General features: G+C 52.7%; 6 protein-coding genes across 6 annotated transcripts; 4 read left to right on the forward strand and 2 right to left on the reverse strand.

The window, feature by feature from the left end:
- The first annotated feature begins 1,311 nt into the window (after positions 1-1,311).
- On the forward strand, positions 1,312-1,650 carry LOC119697268 (feather beta keratin-like). Its single transcript, XM_038127815.1, has one exon. The coding sequence runs from the start codon at positions 1,312-1,314 to the stop codon at positions 1,648-1,650; it is 339 nt and encodes a 112-aa protein (XP_037983743.1).
- A 2,814-nt stretch (positions 1,651-4,464) lies between these two features.
- On the reverse strand, positions 4,465-4,914 carry LOC119697265 (feather beta keratin-like). Its single transcript, XM_038127811.1, has one exon. The coding sequence runs from the start codon at positions 4,846-4,848 to the stop codon at positions 4,465-4,467; it is 384 nt and encodes a 127-aa protein (XP_037983739.1). The 5' UTR covers positions 4,849-4,914.
- Positions 4,915-7,201: 2,287 nt separating this feature from the next.
- On the forward strand, positions 7,202-7,550 carry LOC119697555 (feather beta keratin-like). The gene has a single exon (XM_038128445.1). It carries the CDS (start codon positions 7,221-7,223, stop codon positions 7,548-7,550), a length of 330 nt encoding a protein of 109 aa, XP_037984373.1. The 5' UTR covers positions 7,202-7,220.
- Positions 7,551-9,849: 2,299 nt separating this feature from the next.
- LOC119697480 (feather beta keratin-like) lies at positions 9,850-10,737 on the reverse strand. The gene has a single exon (XM_038128294.1). The coding sequence runs from the start codon at positions 10,691-10,693 to the stop codon at positions 10,358-10,360; it is 336 nt and encodes a 111-aa protein (XP_037984222.1). The 5' UTR covers positions 10,694-10,737; the 3' UTR covers positions 9,850-10,357.
- Positions 10,738-13,081: 2,344 nt separating this feature from the next.
- On the forward strand, positions 13,082-13,430 carry LOC119697724 (feather beta keratin-like). Its single transcript, XM_038128831.1, has one exon. It carries the CDS (start codon positions 13,101-13,103, stop codon positions 13,428-13,430), a length of 330 nt encoding a protein of 109 aa, XP_037984759.1. The 5' UTR covers positions 13,082-13,100.
- Positions 13,431-16,483: 3,053 nt separating this feature from the next.
- LOC119697525 (feather beta keratin-like) lies at positions 16,484-16,813 on the forward strand. The gene has a single exon (XM_038128386.1). The coding sequence runs from the start codon at positions 16,484-16,486 to the stop codon at positions 16,811-16,813; it is 330 nt and encodes a 109-aa protein (XP_037984314.1).
- The last annotated feature ends 4,901 nt before the right edge of the window (positions 16,814-21,714 follow it).

Below are 21,714 nucleotides of genomic sequence, written 5' to 3' on the forward strand. Positions count from 1 at the left end.
GCACACCCCTGCCTCAGGGTGACCTTGCCAATGACAACCGCCCCTCCCCAAAGCTCTGGTTGTTTATTCAGCCCTCCGTGACACTCACCCTCAGAGCAAACCCTCCCAAATGCCACCAACCCTCACATGCCAATAACTCACACTTAAAAGCTGCCCTCAAGGTCAGAAGGACACGGTCGCAAGAGAAGGAGGTGGAATGGTGGAATTCCATCAAGGCACACCCACATCATGACAGAGAGGGAAAGCAGAGCACGCTGACCATCAGGTAGCAATTACTGAGGTTTGCTCACAGGAACACAATATTGTGATTTACAGGATGTAAATCATAATGAAACCAGATTGTCTGAATGCAGAATAAGGGAATTGACGCCACAGAGCAAGCTGGGAACAGAGGGATCCGGCCCCATTTCTTGTTTGTTATTGGATTTCTGAATTAGGATGAGGAATTCACTTTACATGTAAGAATGTGTTGGAATTCGATTTTGAAGTGTCCAAGTGGACCATAGAAATGGAACAGGTTCAGCCTGAACAGCCACTTGTTAACCAGATCTTGTGAGCCCATTGAGGACACAAGGCCAAGAGAAGAGCTCTCTTTCATCCATCAGGAACAGCACCCAGGCACTGGGATCTTTCCAATCTGCTCCCCCAGTGACCTCCCCAGAACATCAGCTGCTTCCTCTGCATTCCTGGGAGCAGTCTGCACAAGGCACCCACAAACTACAGCAGCCAAGGGCCACAAAGTGACATCACTGATGACATTCAAACCTGCAGGGCTCTGGTTGTTTATTCTTCCATCCCCGACACACATCTGAGAGTGAAATCCTGCCAAATACCAACCCATGAAAACTGCCGCCAAGATCAGATGGACACAGACTCAAGAGCAGGACATGGAATTGCAGAACATCACAAAGGAAAATGCTCCCCACCTCATGACCTCATGCCTGGCAGGATGAGGCAAGCGCTGCTGCCTAAAAAATGCCCCAAGGCTACAGGACAAGGCTGTCCCACCCATCCTGAACCAGCATAAAAGCTGGCCCAGAGCCTCTCTCCCTCACACACTTCTCCTGACGCCTTCTCCTCCTGCTCCTGCTGACAACCAGGTGAGCCTCATGCCCCTGACCCTCCTGCTCCTGCTCCCCTGGCCCTTCTCTTCCAGCACGCTCAGCCCCAGCCACACCAGCCCTCATGCCTCCCCACAGCCCCACAACAGCCTCCACACTCGCCCACCCTGCTGACACTTCACTCCTTGCACCCCCACACCCCTGCCCTGCCTCACGCCTCTCTCTTCCAGGCACCCTCCACACCACACCCATGGCCTGCAACAGCCTCTGCCGTCCCTGCGGACCCACCCCGCTGGCCAACAGCTGCAACGAGCCCTGTGCCCTGCAATGCCAGAACTCCAGTGTCATCATCGACCCTTCCCCGGTGCTGGTCACCCTGCCAGGACCCATCATGACCTCCTTCCCCCAGAACACCGCCGTCGGATCCACCTCCTCCGCTGCCGTGGGCACTGAGCTCAATGCCCAGGGACAGCCCATCTCTGGCGGATTTGGCTACGGCCTTGGCTTTGGCCTTGGCTATGGCCGTGGATTTGGCTATGGCCTGGGAGGCCTGGGCTGCTATGGCAGAAGGGGCGGCTACATCTGCTAAGTGCCCTCAGCACCACCCCTGGCACCAACCAGCCACTCCCTGCAACTCATCTCAGGCACTGAGGACACATCTCTGTGCCAAGGCTCTCAAACAGGCTCAGCAATTCCCATTCCAGGGAATTCCTGCTCTCAGGGCAAGGCAGCAGCCTAGGGGCCAGCCCAGGCTGCCTGCAAACATGGCCCATCTGCCTCCTGCTCTTCTCTCACTCCCTTTCAGCTCTGTCCAGTTCCCTCTGCTGCAAATCCCTTCTCCCAAGCCAGAAACCATTAGGAACCTTCATCTTCAGGTTGCTTCTTCTGCCAAGCAGGAATGCCTTGATGTTCTGACCGAACCACCGGCAAGCAAAGGAGCTCGGCTGATGGTCGCTCTGCTTGCCCCTCAGACCAGCTCCCATCCGCTTGCCTCTCATGACCTCTCACTCTTCTTTTGCCCCAATAAAATTCTCTTGCCTTGCAACATGAGATGTCTCCTTCAACATTTTTCTGGCAAAGGTGTGCCCACCACACTTGGCACAGATCCGTGTCTCCACATGCCATTTGTGGAGGGTGAAAATTGCATGAACACCTCTCTTTGAATTGGTTCTACAGTTCCACAACCCACTGGGACACACTGACACACTTTGTGTCCATCACAGGGAAGAACCTCAGTTGCTTAATCACAGGCCGGGACACACTAGTGCAGCTCTGTCCTTGATTCTGGCACAAGCCCCTCCTGGCTGCTGTGTTCATTTTCACTGGACATCAGTTGCTCCAGACCCTCGTCATCTTCCAGGCCCATCCACAGATCTGATCAAGCTGCTTCACGTCTCCCTTATTTTCAGGTCCCAGAGTTGAACACACAACTCCAGTCTACCCCAGCCAGAGCAGAGGGGCAGAATCCTCCCCCAATAAAGTTATGCCCATGCCATGGACCTGAGCTCAGGGCACGGGGAATTTCTGGTCAGCTCATTCACGTGGTGGGGCATGTGGAGTTAGTTCTTCATCCACCAACACCCCAAGGCTTTCTCCTCTGGGCTGCTCCCAATCCACTCATCATCCAGTCCACAGCCATGTTTGGCATTGCTCCAAACCACATGCTGCACCTTGCACTTGGCCTTGTTCAGCTTCATGAAACTGACAATATCCCACATTCCCAACCTGTTCCAGCCCCTCTGAATGCCATCCCTTCCCTCCAGACAACCAACCCCACCACTCAGCTTGGAGTGGTCCCAGCTTTTGCTGATCATCCCACTAAATCCCAGTACCCTGATTTCTGACAGGGATTCAAAATTATCACAACCCCAACATGAGTCTCTGTGGGTCACCACTCATCCCTGTTCTCCACACAGACCTGGAGCCATTGACCACAACTCCTTGAGTGAGACCATCCCGCCCGTTCCTCCTCCACCAAATGGTCCAACCAACATCCACATCTCCCAAGCCTCGAGACTAGGATGGTGTCTGGCCCAGGAACAAAGGACTTGCACAAGTCCAGCTGCAGGATACTGGCACCTCTTCCCTCATCCTCCCACGCTGGAATGAATACCAACTCATCACAGCTGCTGCCAAGGTCACATGAGCATGGCCTGAAGAGTGGGACATGGAATTGCAGAGCGGTGGGAAGCAAAGTGTTCCCAAAGTCGTGACTCACCAGGCTGTGCCAGGCAAGAGCAGCTAGCCTGAAAAATGCCCCGATGGCATGGGCAATGGCTGTCCCAAACCTTCAGCCATGGATCATCCTTGAGGCCTTGCTCTGGATCTCCCTCAGCAGAGTCTTGTCTTCCTTGTCCCCAGTAACCCAGAGATTCACAGAGTTCTCCAATATCATCCGGGCAGAGCAGGGGCAGAATCTGCTGCACCTGGTCTGGAGCAATCCCAAACATGCAGGCTAATGTGCCGAACCGAAACCCGGCTGAGTCCTGGGCTCATCCCCACAGAGTGGGTGGCAGGTGAGGGGGGATTCTGCTCCGCTGCTCCACCCTGGAGAAACTGGTGATGTGATGTCAGCTCTGGGACCTGGAAACAAGGAAGACATGGACCTGCTCAGCCAGAGCTGGAGATTGCCCTGGAAGACATTGACGGGCAGGAGCAACTGGTGTCCAGAAAAATTGCACACACCACCCACGAGGGGCTTGTGCCAGAGACAGCGATAGACCTGCATTGGTGTGTTCAGGTTTGTGTTTCAGTAGCTGAAGGGTTGATGTGGTAATGCACAGGGAGAGCAAAATGTGGCAGTGAGAAGTGGAAATGCAGAAATAATTCCAAAAATTGATCTTGGTGCACTTTTTCATCCACCCCAGTGGCCTCTACAAGCCTGGCTTAGTGCTGAGTGAGACTGGAAGAAGCTTGGGAGAAGAAAGAAGGAGTCATCTGAGGTAGTGATGCAAGAGAACTTTATTGAGGTAGCAGAGAGAAAACTCAGGAGCAGCCAGGGGAAGGGAATTGGTCTGAGGTGCAAGTAGGGCGAGCATCAGCCACGGTCCCTTCCTTTGGCAAGGTTTGGCCAGAGCACCAAGGCCTTCCTGCCCTGCAACGGCAGCAGCCCAGCAGAGGTGCCGATGGTGTCTGGCTTGGGAGAAGGGGTTTGCCCACGGGGAGCTGGGGAGAGCCGAAGGGGCGATGCAGAGCAGGGAGCAGGAGGAGAGCAGGAGGCAGATGGGCCGTGATTGCAGGCAGCCCAGGCTGGCCCCTTGGCTGCTGCCTTGCTTGGTGCCCTGAGAGCAGGAGCTGGAATTGCTGAGCCAGTTTGAGAGCTTTGGTCCAGAGATGTGTCCTCAATGCCTGAGATGAGTTGCAGGGAGTGGCTGGTTGGTGTCACGAGTGGTGCTGAGGGGCCTTAGCAGATGTTGCCGCCCCTTCTGCCATAGCAGCCCAGGCCTCCCAGGCCATAGCCAAATCCACGGCCGTAGCCAAGGCCATAGCCAAAGCCACCAAAGCCACCAGAGATGGGCTGTCCCTGCACACTGAGCTCAGTGCCCACGGCAGCCGAGGAGGTGGATCCGACGGCGGTGTTCTGGGGGAAGGAGCTCATGATGGGTCCTGGCAGGGTGACCAGCACAGGGGAAGGGTCGATGATGACGCGGGAATCCTGGCATTGCAGGGCACAGGGCTCGTTGCAGCTGTTGGCCAGCGGGGTGGGTCCGCAGGGAGTGCAGATGTTGTTGCAGGCCATGGGTGTGGTGTGGAGGGTGCCTGGAACAGAGAGGGTGAGGCAAGGCATAGTTGTGGGGGTGTGAGAGGCAATGATACAGGATTTTGAGGGAGTGTGGAGGCTGTTGTGGGGCTGTGGGGAGGTGTGAGGGCAGCTGAGGCTGGGGCCAAGCATGCTGGAAGAGAAGGGCCAGGCGTGCAGGAGCGGGAGGGTCAGGGGCTTGAGACTCACCTGGTTGTCAGCTGGAGCAGGAGGAGATGGAGTCTGGAGAAGTGTGTGAGGGAGAGGGGCTCTGGGCCGGCTTTTATGCAGGTCCTGGAGGGGCGGGACAGCCTTGTCCCATGGCCTTGGGGCATTTTGAGGCAGCAGCTCTTGGCTGGCCCAGCCAGGTGAGTCATGAGGTGGGGAGTTGTTTTATTCATGTTGTTCTGCAATTTCATGTCCTGCTCTTTAGGCCATGTCCATCTGACCTTGGAGGCAGCTTTCTGTCAGGAGTTGGTATTTGGGGGGATTTGGTTGCTCAGTGTTGTCAAGGATGGCAGAATAAACAACCACAGCCCTGGAGATTTGCAATGTCACCAGTGAGGTGATTTTGTGGTACTCATGTGCTGTGGTTTGTGGGTCTCTTGTGAAGACTGGGACTCTCTTCTGTGCCCCTGGATGTCCATCAGTCTTTGTGTTGCACCCAGGAATGCTGAGGGAGATGCTGATGTTGTGGGGCGGTCACTCTGCAAATTCTTGGAAGATTCCAGTGCTTGGGAGTGTTTCCTGATGGATGAAAGAGAGCTCTTGGCCTTGTGTCTTCAGTGGGGTCAAGGGAGAGGATCTGGGAAGCATGTATTTGTTACAGTGTTAACTGTATTTGTTACAGTGTTATGGTCCATATGGATTTCCTAAATTTAAGCAACAACCTAATCTGTCATTTAAAATGTATTTCTTGACCTCTGTCAGAAATTTAGGAAATAAACAACACTTGGGGCCCATCCCTTTGTTCCCAGCCTGCTCTGTGACGTCAACTCCTTTATTCCGCATTCAAGCCGTAAGGTTTCACAATTTATACCCTTCGAGTCTTAGCATTATACTCCTCTTAGCAAATAACCATTAATTACTAACGGACGGTCAACAACCTCCTCTTTCCTTCTCTGCCATTATTTGGGCATTTCTTTGTGGAATTCTCAGATTCCATGTCCTTCTCATGAGGCCGTGTCCATCTCACCTTGGCGGCAGCCTTCAAGTTTGCCTTTTAGAGATGAAATTTTGGTGTTGTTGGTGCAGGATGAAGACGTGACCAAAGCTTTGGAGAACCGAGGCCAGCCTGCAGCACTGGCTTGCCGTGGTCTGTGGGTGTGTTGTGGAAAGTTCCCCCAGCCTTTCTCAGCCCTCTGAGACAAACGGATCTGGGCTTTGCAGCTGTTCCAAGTACCTGTTCCAAGTACCTGTTCCACCCCATTCCCTCTCTCCACGCTATTTCTCCAGCTGTCAAAGCCTGATTGGAGACATCCCCCTTACCATCAGTCACGCTCTGAGGGTGTCTTGCTGTCCCTCTTGTCTGGAAGTTTTACAGTGATGGAAGGATTTGATATTCAGGGGTTTTGGCATCTTTACTTGGACTGAGTGTGGAGGAGTGAAATCAGTTCTCTGGGCAATGTCTGATTGCCAGGAAGAGAGCTTGGAAGTTGTCCAGGGATTGTGGAGGCGAGCATTGCATGATCCTCAACAACCCAGGCAAGCCCAGGTGTCCATTGTGGTGGCCTGAGAAGGATCTGAATGGCAGGACCCAGAAGGTTGTTGTCTGGAATGTCCTTAAAATGGGCAGAAGCTGAGAGAGCTGGGAGTTCTTTCAGGCAGGAGGCAAGAATGCAAATGGGACATGTTCTCAGTACGCCACGGAATGACCTCGGATGACACCCGAGTTCTCCTCAGCTTCGGCTGAATCTTGTACGTGCCCTGACACGCGCCATCAACAACCGCTCACTGCTCTCTAATCCTGGCAGTTAAGAGGTGCCGCCAGGGTCAGATGGACACTGCCCCAAGGGAAGGACACGAAACTGCAGAACTCCAGGAAGGAAAGGACTCCCCACCTCAGGACTCACCAGGCTGGGCCAGCCAAAAGCTGCTGCCTCAAAATGCCCCAAGGCCATGGGACAAGGCTGTCCCGCCCCTCCAGGACCAGCATAAAAGCCAGCCCAGAGCCTTTCTCCCTCACACACTTCTCCTGACAACTTCTCCTCCCGCTCCTGCTGAGAACCAGGTGAGACTCAAGCCCCTGACCCTCCTGCTCCTGCACCCCTGGCCCCTCTCTTTCAGCATGCTCAGCCTCAGCCTCAGCAGCCCACAACAGCCTCCACACCCCCTTACCCTCCTGCATCACTGCCCCGCACACCCCTCACCCCTGCCCTGCCTCACCCCTCTCTCTTCCAGGCACTCTCCACACCATACCCATGGCCTGCAACAACATCTGCACTCCCTGCGGACCCACCCCGCTGGCCAACAGCTGCAACGAGCCCTGTGCCCTGCAATGCCAGGATTCCCGCGTTGTTATCCAGCCTTCTCCCGTGCTGGTTACCCTGCCAGGACCCATCATGAGCTCCTTCCCCCAGAACACCGCCGTCGGATCCACCTCCTCCGCTGCTCTGGGCACTGAGCTCAGTGTGCAGGGACAGCCCATCTCTGGTGGCTTTGGTGGCTTTGGCCTTGGCTATGGCCGTGGATTTGGCTATGGGCTGGGAGGCCTGGGCTGCTATGGCAGAAGGGGCGGCTACATCTGCTAAGGGCCCTCAGCACCACTCCTGACACCAACCACCCCCTCTCTGGAACTCATCTCATGCACAGAGGACACAGCTCTGTGCCAAGGCTCTCAAACAGGCTCAGCAATTCCCGTTCCAGGGAATTCCTGCTCCCAGGATGAGGCAGCATCCAAGGGGCCAGCCCAGGCTGCCTGTAAACATGGCCCATCTGCCTCCTGCTCTTCTCTCACAACCTTTCGGCTCTGTCCAGCTCCCTCTGCTGCAAATCCCTTCTCCCAAGCCAGAAACCATTAGGAACCTTCATCTTCAGGTTGCTTCTTCTGCCAAGCAGGAATGCCTTGATGTTCTGACCGAACCACCGGCAAGCAAAGGAGCTCGGCTGATGGTCGCCCTGCTTGCACCTCAGACCAGCTCCCTTCCTCTTGCCTCTCATGACCTCTCACTCCTCTTTTGCCCCAATAAAATTCTCTTGCCTTGCAACGTGAGATGTCTCCTCCAACTTCTTTCTGACAAAGGTGTGCCCACCACACTTGGCACAGATCCGTGTCTCCACATGCCATTTGTGGAGGGTGAAAATTGCATGAACACCTCTCTTTGAAATGGTTCTACAGTTCCACAACCCACTGGGACACACTGACACACTTTGTGTCCATCACAGGGAAGAACCTCACTTGCTTGATTACAGGCCGGGGTACACTAGGGCAGCTCTGTCCTTGATTCTGGCACAAGCCCCTCCTGGCTGCTGTGTTCATTTTGGCTGGACATCAGTTGCTCCAGACCCTCATCATCTTCCAGGCCCATCCACAGATCTGCTCAAGCTGCTTCACGTCTCCCTTATTTTCAGATCCCAGAATTGAACACACAACTCCAATCAACCCAACCAGAGCAGAGGGACAGAATTCATACTCTCAGTTTCTGCCCATGCTGTGGGCGTGAACCCAGGACATGGAGAATTTCTGGTCAGCTCATTCACGTGGTGGGGCATGTGGAGTTTTTCATCCACCAACACCCCAAGGCTTTCTCCTCTGGGCTGCTCCCAATCCACTCATCATCCAGTCCACAGCCATGTTTGGCATTGCTCCAAACCACATGCTGCACCTTGCACTTGGCCTTGTTCAGCTTCATGAAACCGACAATATCCCACATTCCCAACCTGTTCCAGCCCCTCTGAATGCCATCCCTTCCCTCCAGACAACCAACCCCACCACTCAGCTTGGAGTGGTCCCTGCTTTTGCTGATCATCCCACTAAATCCCAGTACCCTGATTTCTGACAGGGATTCAAAATTATCACAACCCCAACATGAGTCTCTGTGGGTCACCACTCATCCCTGTTCTCCACACAGACCTGGAGCCATTGACCACAACTCCTTGAGTGAGACCATCCCGCCCGTTCCTCCTCCACCAAATGGTCCAACCAACATCCACATCTCTCCAGCCTCGAGACTAGGATGGTGTCTGGCACAGGAACAAAGGACTTGCACAAGTCCAGCTGCAGGATACTGGCACCTCTTCCCTCATCCTCCCACGCTGGAATGAATACCAACTCATCACAGCTGCTGCCATGGTCACATGGGCACGGCTTAGGGAGTGGGACATGGAATTGCAGAGCGGTGGGAAGCAAAGTGTTCTCAACGTCGTGACTCACCAGGCTGTGCCAGGCAAGAGCAGCTAGCCTGAAAAATGCCCCGATGGCATGGGCAATGGCTGTCCCAAACCTTCAGCCATGGATCATCCTTGAGGCCTTGCTCTGGATCTCCCTCAGCAGAGTCTTGTCTTCCTTGTCCCCACTAACCCAGAGATTCACAGAGTTCTCCAATATCATCCGGGCAGAGCAGGGGCAGAATCTGCTGCACCTGGTCTGGAGCAATCCCAAACATGCAGGCTAATGTGCCGAACCGAAACCTGGCTGAGTCCTGGGCTCATCCCCACAGAGTGGGTGGCAGGTGAGGGGGGATTCTGCTCCTCTGCTCCACCCTGGAGAAACTGGTGATGTGAGTTCAGCTCTGGGACCTGGAAACAAGGAAGACATGGACCTGCTCAGCCAGAGCTGGAGATCGCCCTGGAAGACATTGACGGGCAGGAACAACTGGTGTCCAGAAAAATTGCACACACCACCCACGAGGGGCTTGTGCCAGAGACAGCGATAGACCTGCATTGGTGTGTTCAGGTTTGTGTTTCAGTAGCTGAAGGGTTGATGTGGTAATGCACAGGGAGAGGAAAATGTGGCAGTGAGAAGTGGAAATGCAGAAATAATACCAAAAATTGATCTTGGTGCACTTTTTCACCCACCCCAGTGGCCTCTACAAGCCTGGCTTAGTGCTGAGTGAGACTGGAAGAAGCTTGGGAGAAGAAAGAAGGAGTCATCTGAGGTAGTGATGCAAGAGAACTTTATTGAGGTAGCAGAGAGAAAACTCAGGAGCAGCCAGGGGAAGGGAATTGGTCTGAGGTGCAAGTAGGGCGAGCATCAGCCACGGTCCCTTCCTTTGGCAAGGTTTGGCCAGAGCACCAAGGCCTTCCTGCCCTGCAACAGCAGCAGCCCAGCAGAGGTGCCGATGGTCTCTGGCTTGGGAGAAGGGGTTTGCCCATGGGGAGCTGGGGAGAGCCGAAGGGGCGATGCAGAGCAGGGAGCAGGAGGAGAGCAGGAGGCAGATGGGCCGTGTTTGCAGGCAGCCCAGGCTGGCCCCTTGGCTGCTGCCTTGCTTGGTGCCCTGAGAGCAGGAGCTGGAATTGCTGAGCCAGTTTGAGAGCTTTGGTCCAGAGATGTGTCCTCAATGCCTGAGATGAGTTGCAGGGAGTGGCTGGTTGGTGTCACGAGTGGTGCTGAGGGGCCTTAGCAGATGTTGCCGCCCCTTCTGCCATAGCAGCCCAGGCCTCCCAGGCCATAGCCAAATCCACGGCCATAGCCAAGGCCATAGCCAAAGCCACCAAAGCCACCAGAGATGGGCTGTCCCTGCACACTGAGCTCAGTGCCCACGGCAGCGGAGGAGGTGGATCCGACGGCGGTGTTCTGGGGGAAGGAGCTCATGATGGGTCCTGGCAGGGTGACCAGCACGGGAGAAGGCTGGATAACGACGCGGGAATCCTGGCATTGCAGGGCACAGGGCTCGTTGCAGCTGTTGGCCAGCGGGGTGGGTCCGCAGGGACGGCAGAGGCTGTTGCAGGCCATGGGTGTGGTGTGGAGGGTGCCTGGAACAGAGAGGGTGAGGCAAGGCATAGTTGTGGGGGTGTGAGAGGCAATGATACAGGATTTTGAGGGAGTGTGGAGGCTGTTGTGGGGCTGTGGGGAGGTGTGAGGGCAGCTGAGGCTGGGGCCAAGCATGCTGGAAGAGAAGGGCCAGGCGTGCAGGAGTGGGAGGGTCAGGGGCTTGAGACTCACCTGGTTGTCAGCTGGAGCAGGAGGAGATGGAGTCTGGAGAAGTGTGTGAGGGAGAGAGGCTCTGGGCTGGCTTTTATGCAGGTCCTGGAGGGGCGGGACAGCCTTGTCCCATGGCCTTGGGGCATTTTGAGGCAGCAGCTCTTGGCTGGCCCAGCCTGGTGAGTCATGAGGTGGGGACTTGTTTTATTCATGTTCTTCTGCAATTCCATGTCCTGCTCTTTAGGCCATGTCCATCTGACCTTGGAGGCAGCTTTCTGTCAGGAGTTGGTATTTGGGGGGATTTGATTGCTCAGTGTTGTCAAGGATGGCAGAATAAACAACCACAGCCCTGGAGATTTGCAATGTCATCAGTGAGGTGATTTTGTGGTACTCATGTGCTGTGGTTTGTGGGTCTCTTGTGAAGACTGGGACTCTCTTCTGTGCCCCTGGATGTCCATCAGTCCTTGTGTTGCACCCAGGAATGCTGAGGGAGATGCTGATGTTGTGGGGCGGTCACTCTGCAAATTCTTGGAAGATTCCAGTGCTTGGGAGTGTTTCCTGATGGATGAAAGAGAGCTCTTGGCCTTGTGTCTTCAGTGGGGTCAAGGGAGAGGATCTGGGAAGCATGTATTTGTTACAGTGTTAACTGTATTTGTTACAGTGTTATGGTCCATTTGGATTTCCTAAATTTAAGCAACAACCTAATCTGTCATTTAAAATGTATTTCTTGACCTCTGTCAGAAATTTAGGAAATAAACAACACTTGGGGCCCATCCCTTTGCTCCCAGCCTGCTCTGTGACGTCAACTCCTTTATTCCGCATTCAAGCCGTAAGGTTTCACAATTTATATCCTTCGAGTCTTAGCATTATACTCCTCTTAGCAAATAACCATTAATTACTAACGGACGGTCAACAACCTCCTCTTTCCTTCTCTGCCATTATTTGGGCATTTCTTTGTGGAATTCTCAGATTCCATGTCCTTCTTTTGAGGCCGTGTCCATCTCACCTTGGCGGCAGCCTTCAAGTTTGCCTTTTAGAGATGAAATTTTGGTGTTGTTGGTGCAGGATGAAGACGTGAACAAAGCTTTGGAGAACCGAGGCCAGCCTGCAGCACTGGCTTGCCGTGGTCTGTGGGTGTGCTGTGGAAAGTTCCCCCAGCCTTTCTCAGCCCTCTGAGACAAGCGGATCAGGCCTTTGCAGCTGTTCCAAGTAGCCGGTGTTGCCCCTTCCGCCCCATTCCCTCTCTCCACGCTATTTCTCCAGCTGTCAAACCTGACTGGAGACATCCCCCTTAACCATCAGTCATGCTCTGAGGGTGTCTTGCTGTCCCTCTTGTCTGGAAGTCTTGCAGAGATGGAAGGATTTGATATTCAGGGTTTTTGGCATCTTTACTTGGACTGAGTGTGGAGGAGTGAGATCAGTTCTCTGGGCAATGTCTGATTGCCAGGAAGACAGCTTGGAAGTTGTCAAGGCATTTTGGAGGCGAGCATTGCACGATCCTCAACAACCCAGGCAAGCCCAGGTGTCCATTGTGGTGGCCGGAATGGCAGGACCCAGAAGGTTGTTGTCTGGACTGTCCTTAAAATGGGCAGAAGCTGAGAGAGCTGGGAGTTCTTTCAGGCAGGAGGCAAGAATGCAAATGGGACATGTTCTCAGTACGCCACGGAATGACCTCGGATGACACCCGAGTTCTCCTCAGCTTCGGCTGAATCTTGTACGTGCCCTGACACGCGCCATCAACAACCGCTCACTGCTCTCTAATCCTGGCAGTTAAGAGGTGCCGCCAGGGTCAGATGGACACTGCCCCAAGGGAAGGACACGAAACTGAAGAACTCCAGGAAGGAAAACACTCCCCACCTCAGGACTCACCAGGCTGGACCAGCCAAAAGCTGCTGCCTCAAAATGCCCCAAGGCCATGGGACAAGGCTGTCCCGCCCCTCCAGGACCTGCATAAAAGCCGGCCAAAAACCACTCTCCCTCACACACTTCTCCTGACAACTTCTCCTCCTGCTCCTGCTGAGAACCAGGTGAGACTCAAACCCCTGACCCTCCTGCTCCTGCACCCCTGGCCCCTCTCTTCCAGCATTCTCAGCCTCAGCCTCAGCAGCCCCACAACAGCCTCCACACCCCCTCACCCTCCTGCATCACTGCCCCGCACACCCCTCACCCCCGCCCTGCCTCACCCCTCTCTCTTCCAGGCACCCTCCACACCACACCCATGGCCTGCAACAACATCTGCAGTCCCTGCGGACCCACCCCGCTGGCCAACAGCTGCAACGAGCCCTGTGCCCTGCAATGCCAGGATTCCCGCGTTGTTATCCAGCCTTCTCCCGTGCTGGTCACCCTGCCAGGACCCATCATGACCTCCTTCCCCCAGAACACCGCCGTCGGATCCACCTCCTCGGCTGCCGTGGGCACTGAGCTCAATGTGCAGGGACAGCCCATCTCTGGCGGATTTGGCTTTGGCCTTGGCTATGGGCGTGGATTTGGCTATGGGCTGGGGGGCCTGGGCTGCTATGGCAGAAGGGGCTATGGCTACAACTGCTAAGGGCCCTCAGCACCAGCCCTGACACCACCAGCTCTGGCCTCTGGCAACAGCTCCTGCAAGCACAGCACCTCAGCGATGGTTGCCCTGCTTGCAGCTCACTGTGGATCCCTTCCATTTCATTCTCCTGTCTCTTTGTTCTTTTGCCTCAATAAAGTTTTTCTGCATCAAAGCCGCACATGCCTCTGCTTCCTTTTTGAGTTCAAGTGGTCTCACATCCCCACCATGCACAGTGCCAGGGCTCAGCAGGACTTTGGTGAAAGGAAAAGGGGCACGAGACTTTTCTCTAGGAAATACGTCAGCAATATTTAACAGAGCCATCCCCACCTGTAACAAACAAGACCTGCCCAGGAAGCAGAGAAGGGGGCGAACCTTCCAAAATATTTTACAATCCAAACACCTGCTATAGCAAAGGCTTTGAGACATTAATGCTCTTGTGCTCAAATTCTCTCTCTGCCAGCACACCACGTCTCTTCCCAGCAGGACCCTCAAGCCCTCTGAATAAACACTCATAAAATCTTCCGCTTGGGCAGGGACTCGAGTGCAAGCGCTTGATTCCCTGCAGCTCAAGCAGGACCAGCAAGGGCAGAGTTTCCCAGCACCATGGACAGCTCACGTTTGATTTCCCAGTAGTCTCCACCTCCTCTTCCCCTGCGTGACCAACCTCACGCTGAAAAATTCTTGCTTTCTTTTCCCGCAGAATTCCGTGTTTTCCCTTGTGCTCTTGCCTTCTTGTACTCCACTGCAGAGAACAGCAGGGCTCCCTCCACTTCATCCTCTGCCATCAGAGATTTGCACACACTGACGGCTGGGAGTCCCAGCTCTCTCAGCCTCTCCTCTAGGAAAAATCCCCCTTTAGAGCATTGCTGGCCCTGAAATGGTTTTGGTTCACTGAATCAACTTCATTTTCACACTGGGGTATGGCCAGGACTGCCCACAACCCCTCACATGTGACCCCCGCTAGTGCTACACAGAAAGCAAGAGTCACCTCTCCCTGCTTGGTCATAACAGCATTCCAGATCCTGGACACTTGAGGTCCCTGCTCCCACGATGTTACAGGCACACCTCCAGCTCCATTTCTCCTCAACCACAACCACAAAAGCTTTTTTGGAGAAGCAAACCATTGTTCCAACTGAGACTCAGACATTTTATCCCCTCCAGGAATTACTCCCACCAACAAACAGCCCTTGGCGCCTGTCCTTGCTGAGCTCCAGCAGATGTCCAGGACCACTCAGGTTTTTTCAGTGTTGGCCAAAAGGATCCAACTCCTGGATCCTGGGGACTTGCTGTCATCTGGACTTTGGGACACTGACCACAAGCCACTGGACCCAGCCCTTCAGAGCCTTCTCAGGCCACCACGCTGGGCACTGCCACAACCTGGACTTGCCTGGCTGTTGAGGATCACACAATGCTCACCTCCAAGAACACTGGGCAATCTCCAAATCCTCATTCTGACCATCAGCTACTGCCCAGAGAAGTGTCCTCACACCTCAGCCCCATTTGGGACCTGAAATGCTCTGGATATCCAAACTGTAAAATCAAGAGGGACACGTAGAAACCCAAAGAGCACAACCAACATGAAAGACAAGGTTTAATGTCAGAGTTTGCCAGATTGGGGAAATGCAAAGAACTGGGGAATGCGATGGAAGGGGCAGCACCACATACTTGGAACAGCTGGAAAGCTCAGCCCAGCCTGACAAGGCTGAGAGAGACTGGGGACAACTCTTTACAGCACACCCACAAGCCACAGCACACCAGGGCCACGGGATGACCTCAATGATGACACCCCAGCTTTCCAAAGTTTTGGTCACGTCTTCAGCTTGCCCTGACACGAACCATCAACAGCAGAATTTGGTGGCTATGATTTGCAATTAAAGGAATTAAAAGCTGTCACCAAGGTCAAAAGGACATGGCCTCAAGAGAGGGACGTGGAATCACAGAATTTACACAGACACGCTGGAACCATGAGAGGGGAGGGGGAAGGACCACACTGACCATCCGTTAGTAATTATTAGGTTTTGCTCAGAGGGACACAATACCAACATTTATGGAACAAAAGTTGTGAAACCATGTGGCTTGAATGCAGAAGGAGAGAATTGAGGTCACAGCCCTGGATAAAGGGGCCAGGCACTGGATTGTTGTCTGTTTACTGGATTTTTAAACCAGGTCAAGGAATACACTTTAAATGACAGAGAATGCTGTCACGTAAATTTGAGAAATACGAACGGACCCAAACATTGGAACAAGCTCAGCCTGACCGTGCTCTCGTTTCCCAGATCCTCTCTTGATCCCACTCAAGACAAAAGGCCATAAGATCTCTTTTATCCGTCACAAAGAATTCCCAGGCACTGGGATCTTTCCAAGCTGTTCCAGAGTGACCTCCCCAGGAGCTCCTCAGCAGCTCCCTCAGAATTCCAGGATGCAACCCAATGACTGATGGACATCCAGCAGCACAAAACAGAGTCCCAGTCTGCACAAGGCACCCACAAACCAAAGCACTCCATAGAATGACCTCACTGATGACATCGCAGACCTTCAGGGCTCTGGTTATTTATTAAGCCCTCCCAGAAACACCTTGAACAATCACATCCACCCAAATACCAAATTGTTGAAGGTGCTGCCAAGGTCAAATGGACACAGCAACAAGAGCTGGACACGAAACTGCACGATTGTGGGAGGGAAAACATTCCCCACCTCATGACTCACCAGTAACGAAAGAGCTGCTGCCTAAAAAATACCCCAAGGCCGTGGGACAAGGATGTCCCGCCCCTCCAGGACCTGCATAAAAGCCAGCCAAAAACCACTATCCCTCACACACTTCTCCAGACTCCATCTCCTCCTGCTCCTGCTGACAACCAGGTGAGTCTCAAGCCCCTGACCCTCCTGCTCCTAAACCCTGGCCCTTCTCTTCCAGCACGCTCAACCCCAGCCTCAGCAGCCCTCACGCCTCCCCACAGCTCCACAACAGCCTCCACACTCCCTCAAAATCCTGCATCATTGCACCCCTCACCCCTGCCTCACCTCTCTCTCTTCCAGGCACCCTCCACACCACACCCATGGCCTGTAACAACATCTGCCGTCCCTGCGGACCCACCCCGCTGGCCAACAGCTGCAACGAGCCCTGTGCCCTGCAATGCCAGGATTCCCGCGTCGTTATCCAGCCTTCTCCCGTGCTGGTCACCCTGCCAGGACCCATCATGACCTCCTTCCCCCAGAACACCGCCGTCGGATCCACCTCCTCCGCTGCCGTGGGCACTGAGCTCAGTGTGCAGGGACAGCCCATCTCTGGGGGCTTTGGTGGCTTTGGCCTTGGCTATGGCCGTGGATTTGGCTACGGCCTGGGAGGCCTGGGCTGCTATGGCAGAAGGGGCGGCTACATCTGCTGAGGCCCCTCAGCACCACTCCTGACACCAACCACCCACTCCCTGGAACTCACCCCAGGCATTGAAGACATCTCTGGCCAAGGCTCTCAGATGGGTTTAGCTCTTCCAGCTCCTGCTCTCAGGGCACCAAGCAAGGCAGCAGCCAAGGTGCCAGCCCAGGCTGTTTGCAAACACGGCCCATCTGCCTCCTGCTCTCCTCCTGCTCCCTGCTCTGCATCGCCCCTTCGGCTCTTTCCAGTCCATTTGGGCAAATCCCTTCTTCCAAGCCAGAGACCATTGGGCTGCTCCCACTGTGGGGCAGGAAATCCTTGATGCTCTGGCCAGACCTGCTGAAACCAAAGGATCTGTGCTGATGTTTCTCCTATTGCACCTCAGACCAGCTCCATTTTATTTACTTCTGCTTTTCACTTGTTTTTTTGCCTCAATAAAATTTTCCTGCATCATAACCTCAGATGACTCCTTTTTCCTTCCTCTCCCAAGACTGTTCCAACCTCTCACAGCCTGAATCCAGGTGTCAATTTTCCATCAGCTCCAGCAGGCCCCGGGTTTGGCATTCACCCTCTTTCCAGTCTGGCCAAGCCACTCATTCCAACAGAGATGACCCTCCGAGGCGCCAAGACTTGTTCAGGGAAACATTTCAGCCCAAACAACTGCTGGTGTAATTTTTCCTTCCTTGCCGACCAACCTCCTCCCCTAACACCATAAGGAGATCCATAAGGAGAAACAGAAAGGAATTCTGGAGGCAGGGTGGAAAGGAAGAGGAGAGAAAGGAAGCAGGAAAAAATTTGTTGTTTCTTCCCATGGGTTCAGCACTGATTTCAATGTCCCAACTGTTGCAGTAAGGTATAAAATTATAAAGAAAGGCCTCATAAAACCAAGCCTGCTTTCCTAAAATCAGTGGCTGGCCTTGCCAAGCTAGCACTTTGCGAGTTCCCATGCAGAAGCAGTCCTGGTGTGAGCGGTTTGTTAGCATAACAATCTACTCCTGGGTGAAAAAAACCCAACTTACACCTGTATGAACTGTTTTTACGCTGTTGATAGAAAAAATGAGAACTACCTCTCACAAACAACTTTTCCTGCATGTACACACCGGGGGTTTGAGTGACCAGTCAATACAGAATAACAAAAATTTATTCCTAACCAAGGAAGTAATTGGCAGAAATTACAAACCGATTGGAGTCTGTAAAACTGTACAAAAACAAGTTACGTGAATAAAGAACAGGCTTTTTCCACTACTGAAGAAAATGGAGTTATAAAAACGCGTTATGTTCCAACCCCCATTCCATAACCTGCCAGGCACCGACCAAACAGGCTCTGGTGCCTTTTCCACAGGGAAAAATTTCCTCATTGTCCGAGGCATCTCCTGTGTCCTGCGCTGAGGCCACGGCCAAGGAACGGCCACAAAAACCATCCCGTGCCTCACTTCCATCCCTGGAAGCGTCCAAGGCCAGGCTGGGCTGGTTGGAAAACAATTTCCCGTGTTGTCGGAAATATTTGCTTTGGGAAGTTCAGCGATTGGGGACCAGAGACTGGAAAAACTTGTGGATGAGTAGAGGGAATCACCATGAGACCCCACAAACAGCCTGGACAAAAGGAGGCTTGGGGGAACCTTCTGGAAGGGGGGTGGAGCCAGGTGGAGGTTGGGTTCTGTTCCCAGGGAGCAAGGGACATGAAGAAATGGTCCCAAGTTGTGCCAGGGGAGATTCAGTTGGATATTGGGAAAAATTCCTTCCCGGAAAGGGCTGTCCAGCCCCGGCACGAGTCCCCATCCCGGCGAGGGACCAACAACCATGTGGGGGTGGCACTTGGGGACGTGGTTCGGAGTGGCTTTGGCACTGCTGGGGGAAGAGCTGGACTCAGTCCCAGAGGGCTTTTCCAACCTCAACAATTCCACGGTTCCACGTCCCCTTTGGAAGCTGATTCCAAGACTTCAATTCCTCACAATAAATATAAATACAGAACTAATTTTGCCACCTATAGCTCAGTCCTTCTTCTAATTGTGGTCAATCTGTTGTTTTGATTTTTTAAGATTTTCTAAGCCTTCTGATGTTTACATTCTTGTAATGAACTTCTTTACCCACTTTTTGTAAATGACTCATTGTTTTACATTTTTTTATGGAAAAAGAAAAAAAAAAATCAACAAATTGTTAATTTGTCCAGTGTCACTGGAGAGGCAGCGCTGCCACCCTCCAATCCGCTGTCACTTTTGGAAAACTATAAATGTTAAAATCAGAACATAAACATTCCCCTTTTTTCTCCACCTTGAGAACAACAGTGGCCGTTTGTTTTCTTCCGAGTCCTACAACCACACCAATCCTAAGGAACCGCTTCATTGATAAGAACGATAAGCCAGTGATAAGACAGCGATAAACCAATGATAACCCCCCGACAAAATGCCGCTAAGCTTTCTCATGATCCACATAAATTATTATAAATTAATTCTAACTCGACGTTCCCTTTTATGTCTCATCCGTGTTGACGACCTTGGAGGTCTTTCCCAACCACGATCATTTTAGGATGCGATGGAATTAGTAGAGAGGACCTTCCCATCAAACCCTGTATTGACAAAATATAATTTGAATTAAACCAGCTTTTGTTGGTGTCTTTGACAGTGAGAGTTTAATCAACCTGAACGATTAATTTCATGACACTTTGGTGTGGAGGTGAAAGCGCTGCTCACTTTTCCCATGTCCTATGGAATCAGGGCCCCTGATTTTCCACTTTTTAATAATAATAATAATAATAATAATAATAATAATAATAATAATAATTGCAAACCCTCAAAACCAGCTGCAATTGATAAAACCATCGACAGACCCCCGCAAGCAGATGGGGAAGGAAAAATAACCCCATAAAGGTAAAGAAAAACCCCAAAAACCCTCCTGCTTTAAGTTAATCCACAAAACCCCACCGGAATAAATCGGAATAAACGCCAAAACCAAAGCACCCAGCAAAGGCCTTCTGGGGGAGAACGGTTGCCAAAAAAAATACAGAAAACATCTGGTAAGAAAACTCCACCTGAAGAAATTATTGAGATTGAGCAATGAGCCCGCAAAAAAATAGAGGGAGAAAGGGAAAAGAATCAATTTTAGCAAAAAAAGAAGGGGAAATAGCAAAAAACCCACAAAATATAAACTTTGAGAAAGGGGGAAGGACAATGATCCAAAGCCAAAAAGTTCCTTAAAATGTTGATAACAAGAACGAACTCTGAAATTTCCCAAAGCAAATCTGCTGGGTGCCACATTCCCCTCAGTCCTGCACCAATTCCCTGACACTTTTCACCATCCACGGGGTCCTTGGGTGTTCTCACCTCCAGCCCGCCCTGTCCCCACCCTGATGGAAAGTTTGGGGCAATCCAGAGCACCCAGGTCATGGAATTGTGGAAGGCTTTGGGTGGGAAGGGACCTTCAAGATCTTTAATTCCAACATTTTGCCTGGGCAGGGACACCTCCCACCATCCCAGGTTGTTCCAAGCCCTGTCCAACCTGGCCTTGGACATTTCCAGGGATCCAGGGGCAGCCACAGCTTCTCTGGGAATCCCATTCCAGCCCCTCACCACCCTCCCAGGGAAGAATTCATTCCCAATATCCCAAACTCCCTCCGTCAATTTAAAGCCATTCCCTTTGTCCTGTCCCTCCAGGCCCTTTCCCAAAGATTTCAGCCAAATCAAACTTTCCAAGGGAAACAAAGGAAGCAAATCCATCGGCCACATCCCGTCCCTCCAGGATCCCACTGCCAGCATCCCAGTATTCCTGGGGGGCTGCACACAACCCCGGGAAGGGAGCCCAAGTCCCTCCAGCCTGGAAAAGCCTCCGCAGTGATGGCTCTGCCTAAACCAAACCCCACGGCCTCGGAATTCACCTTTCTGGAGAAAAGCTGCCCGCACAAAGGGATTGGGATAACCAGGGGATGGATTTTAGGGTCCTTCCCAACCCAAACCATTCCATGAGGATTTAGGAGCCCAATCCGTTCACCTCAACAGGGTGACCCTTTAAAGGGAATTTTCCGGGTTTCTTCCTGGGCCTCCTTTGGCCTGCGCACACCAGGACGCTCCGAGCCTTCCTCTCCTCCCAGGTTTCGTTATTCCCCGCCAGGATTGCTCAAGAACCAGGAGAGGACTCCGGTACAGGCTCTCGAGGACTGAAATTATATTTTCCACTCCCAAAATCCAGTGTTACTCAAGAGGACTTTGTGACCGGTGGCTGAATTCCTGCGGCTCCCGCTCCCAGGTGGGACAACAACAACATTTCCCAATTTCCCAGCTGGACAAAGACACCTTTTGGAGAAGCCAAGCAAACAAAAATGAAGATTTTTTTATGAATTTAGAAACTATTCAGGCTTGTGTGAACATCAGGAGAGCCAGGAAAGCAAAATCACCGACACAGGGAAAAAAATCATCCCCAAAAAAATGCTCTCCAGTCCTGGAGGAGTCTTGTTCTCCAGCTTCATTCCTTAGGGTTGGATTTGCAACAGGCCGGGGGGGAACGGAGAGGGAGCAGCGTGTTAAAATATGGGATTGAAACATCAGCACTCCGGGATTTGGGCTCTGGAATAAATGGGATTGGATTTTATCCATGGAACGGTTTGGGTTGGGAGAGGCCTTCAAGATCATCCCTTTCCATGGTTTTCCTGATGGAAAAGTGGATTTAATTTTCCCACTATTCCTCTTGTTTAATCACTGAGGGGGGGTTTCAGAGTTGTTCCAAGCCTTTATATAACTTAAAAATATTAAAAGACAACAGCCTGACGTTCCCATGGTGACGGAGGCAGCGGGAACTCACGGGCTTGAGTTGCTGGCATCTCGTTTTTAATCGAGGTTTAAAAGTCAGAGGAATTCGCTTGGAAAAGCTCCAGGCAGAACAAAGAGAGGCCGTGTCCGGGAATAGAATCATGGAATGGCTTTG

Source organism: Motacilla alba, chromosome 2 (genome assembly GCF_015832195.1).
Source record: "Motacilla alba alba isolate MOTALB_02 chromosome 2, Motacilla_alba_V1.0_pri, whole genome shotgun sequence".
Lineage (NCBI taxonomy): Eukaryota > Metazoa > Chordata > Aves > Passeriformes > Motacillidae > Motacilla > Motacilla alba.

Excerpts from the sequence above, each read along its gene's own strand:
- LOC119697724 (XM_038128831.1), top strand. The coding sequence starts at position 13,101 with ATGGCCTGCAACAACATCTGCAGTCCCTGCGGACCCACCCCGCTGGCC.
- LOC119697268 (XM_038127815.1), top strand. The coding sequence starts at position 1,312 with ATGGCCTGCAACAGCCTCTGCCGTCCCTGCGGACCCACCCCGCTGGCC.
- LOC119697265 (XM_038127811.1), bottom strand. The coding sequence starts at position 4,848 with ATGCCTTGCCTCACCCTCTCTGTTCCAGGCACCCTCCACACCACACCC.
- LOC119697555 (XM_038128445.1), top strand. The coding sequence starts at position 7,221 with ATGGCCTGCAACAACATCTGCACTCCCTGCGGACCCACCCCGCTGGCC.
- LOC119697525 (XM_038128386.1), top strand. The coding sequence starts at position 16,484 with ATGGCCTGTAACAACATCTGCCGTCCCTGCGGACCCACCCCGCTGGCC.
- LOC119697480 (XM_038128294.1), bottom strand. The coding sequence starts at position 10,693 with ATGGCCTGCAACAGCCTCTGCCGTCCCTGCGGACCCACCCCGCTGGCC.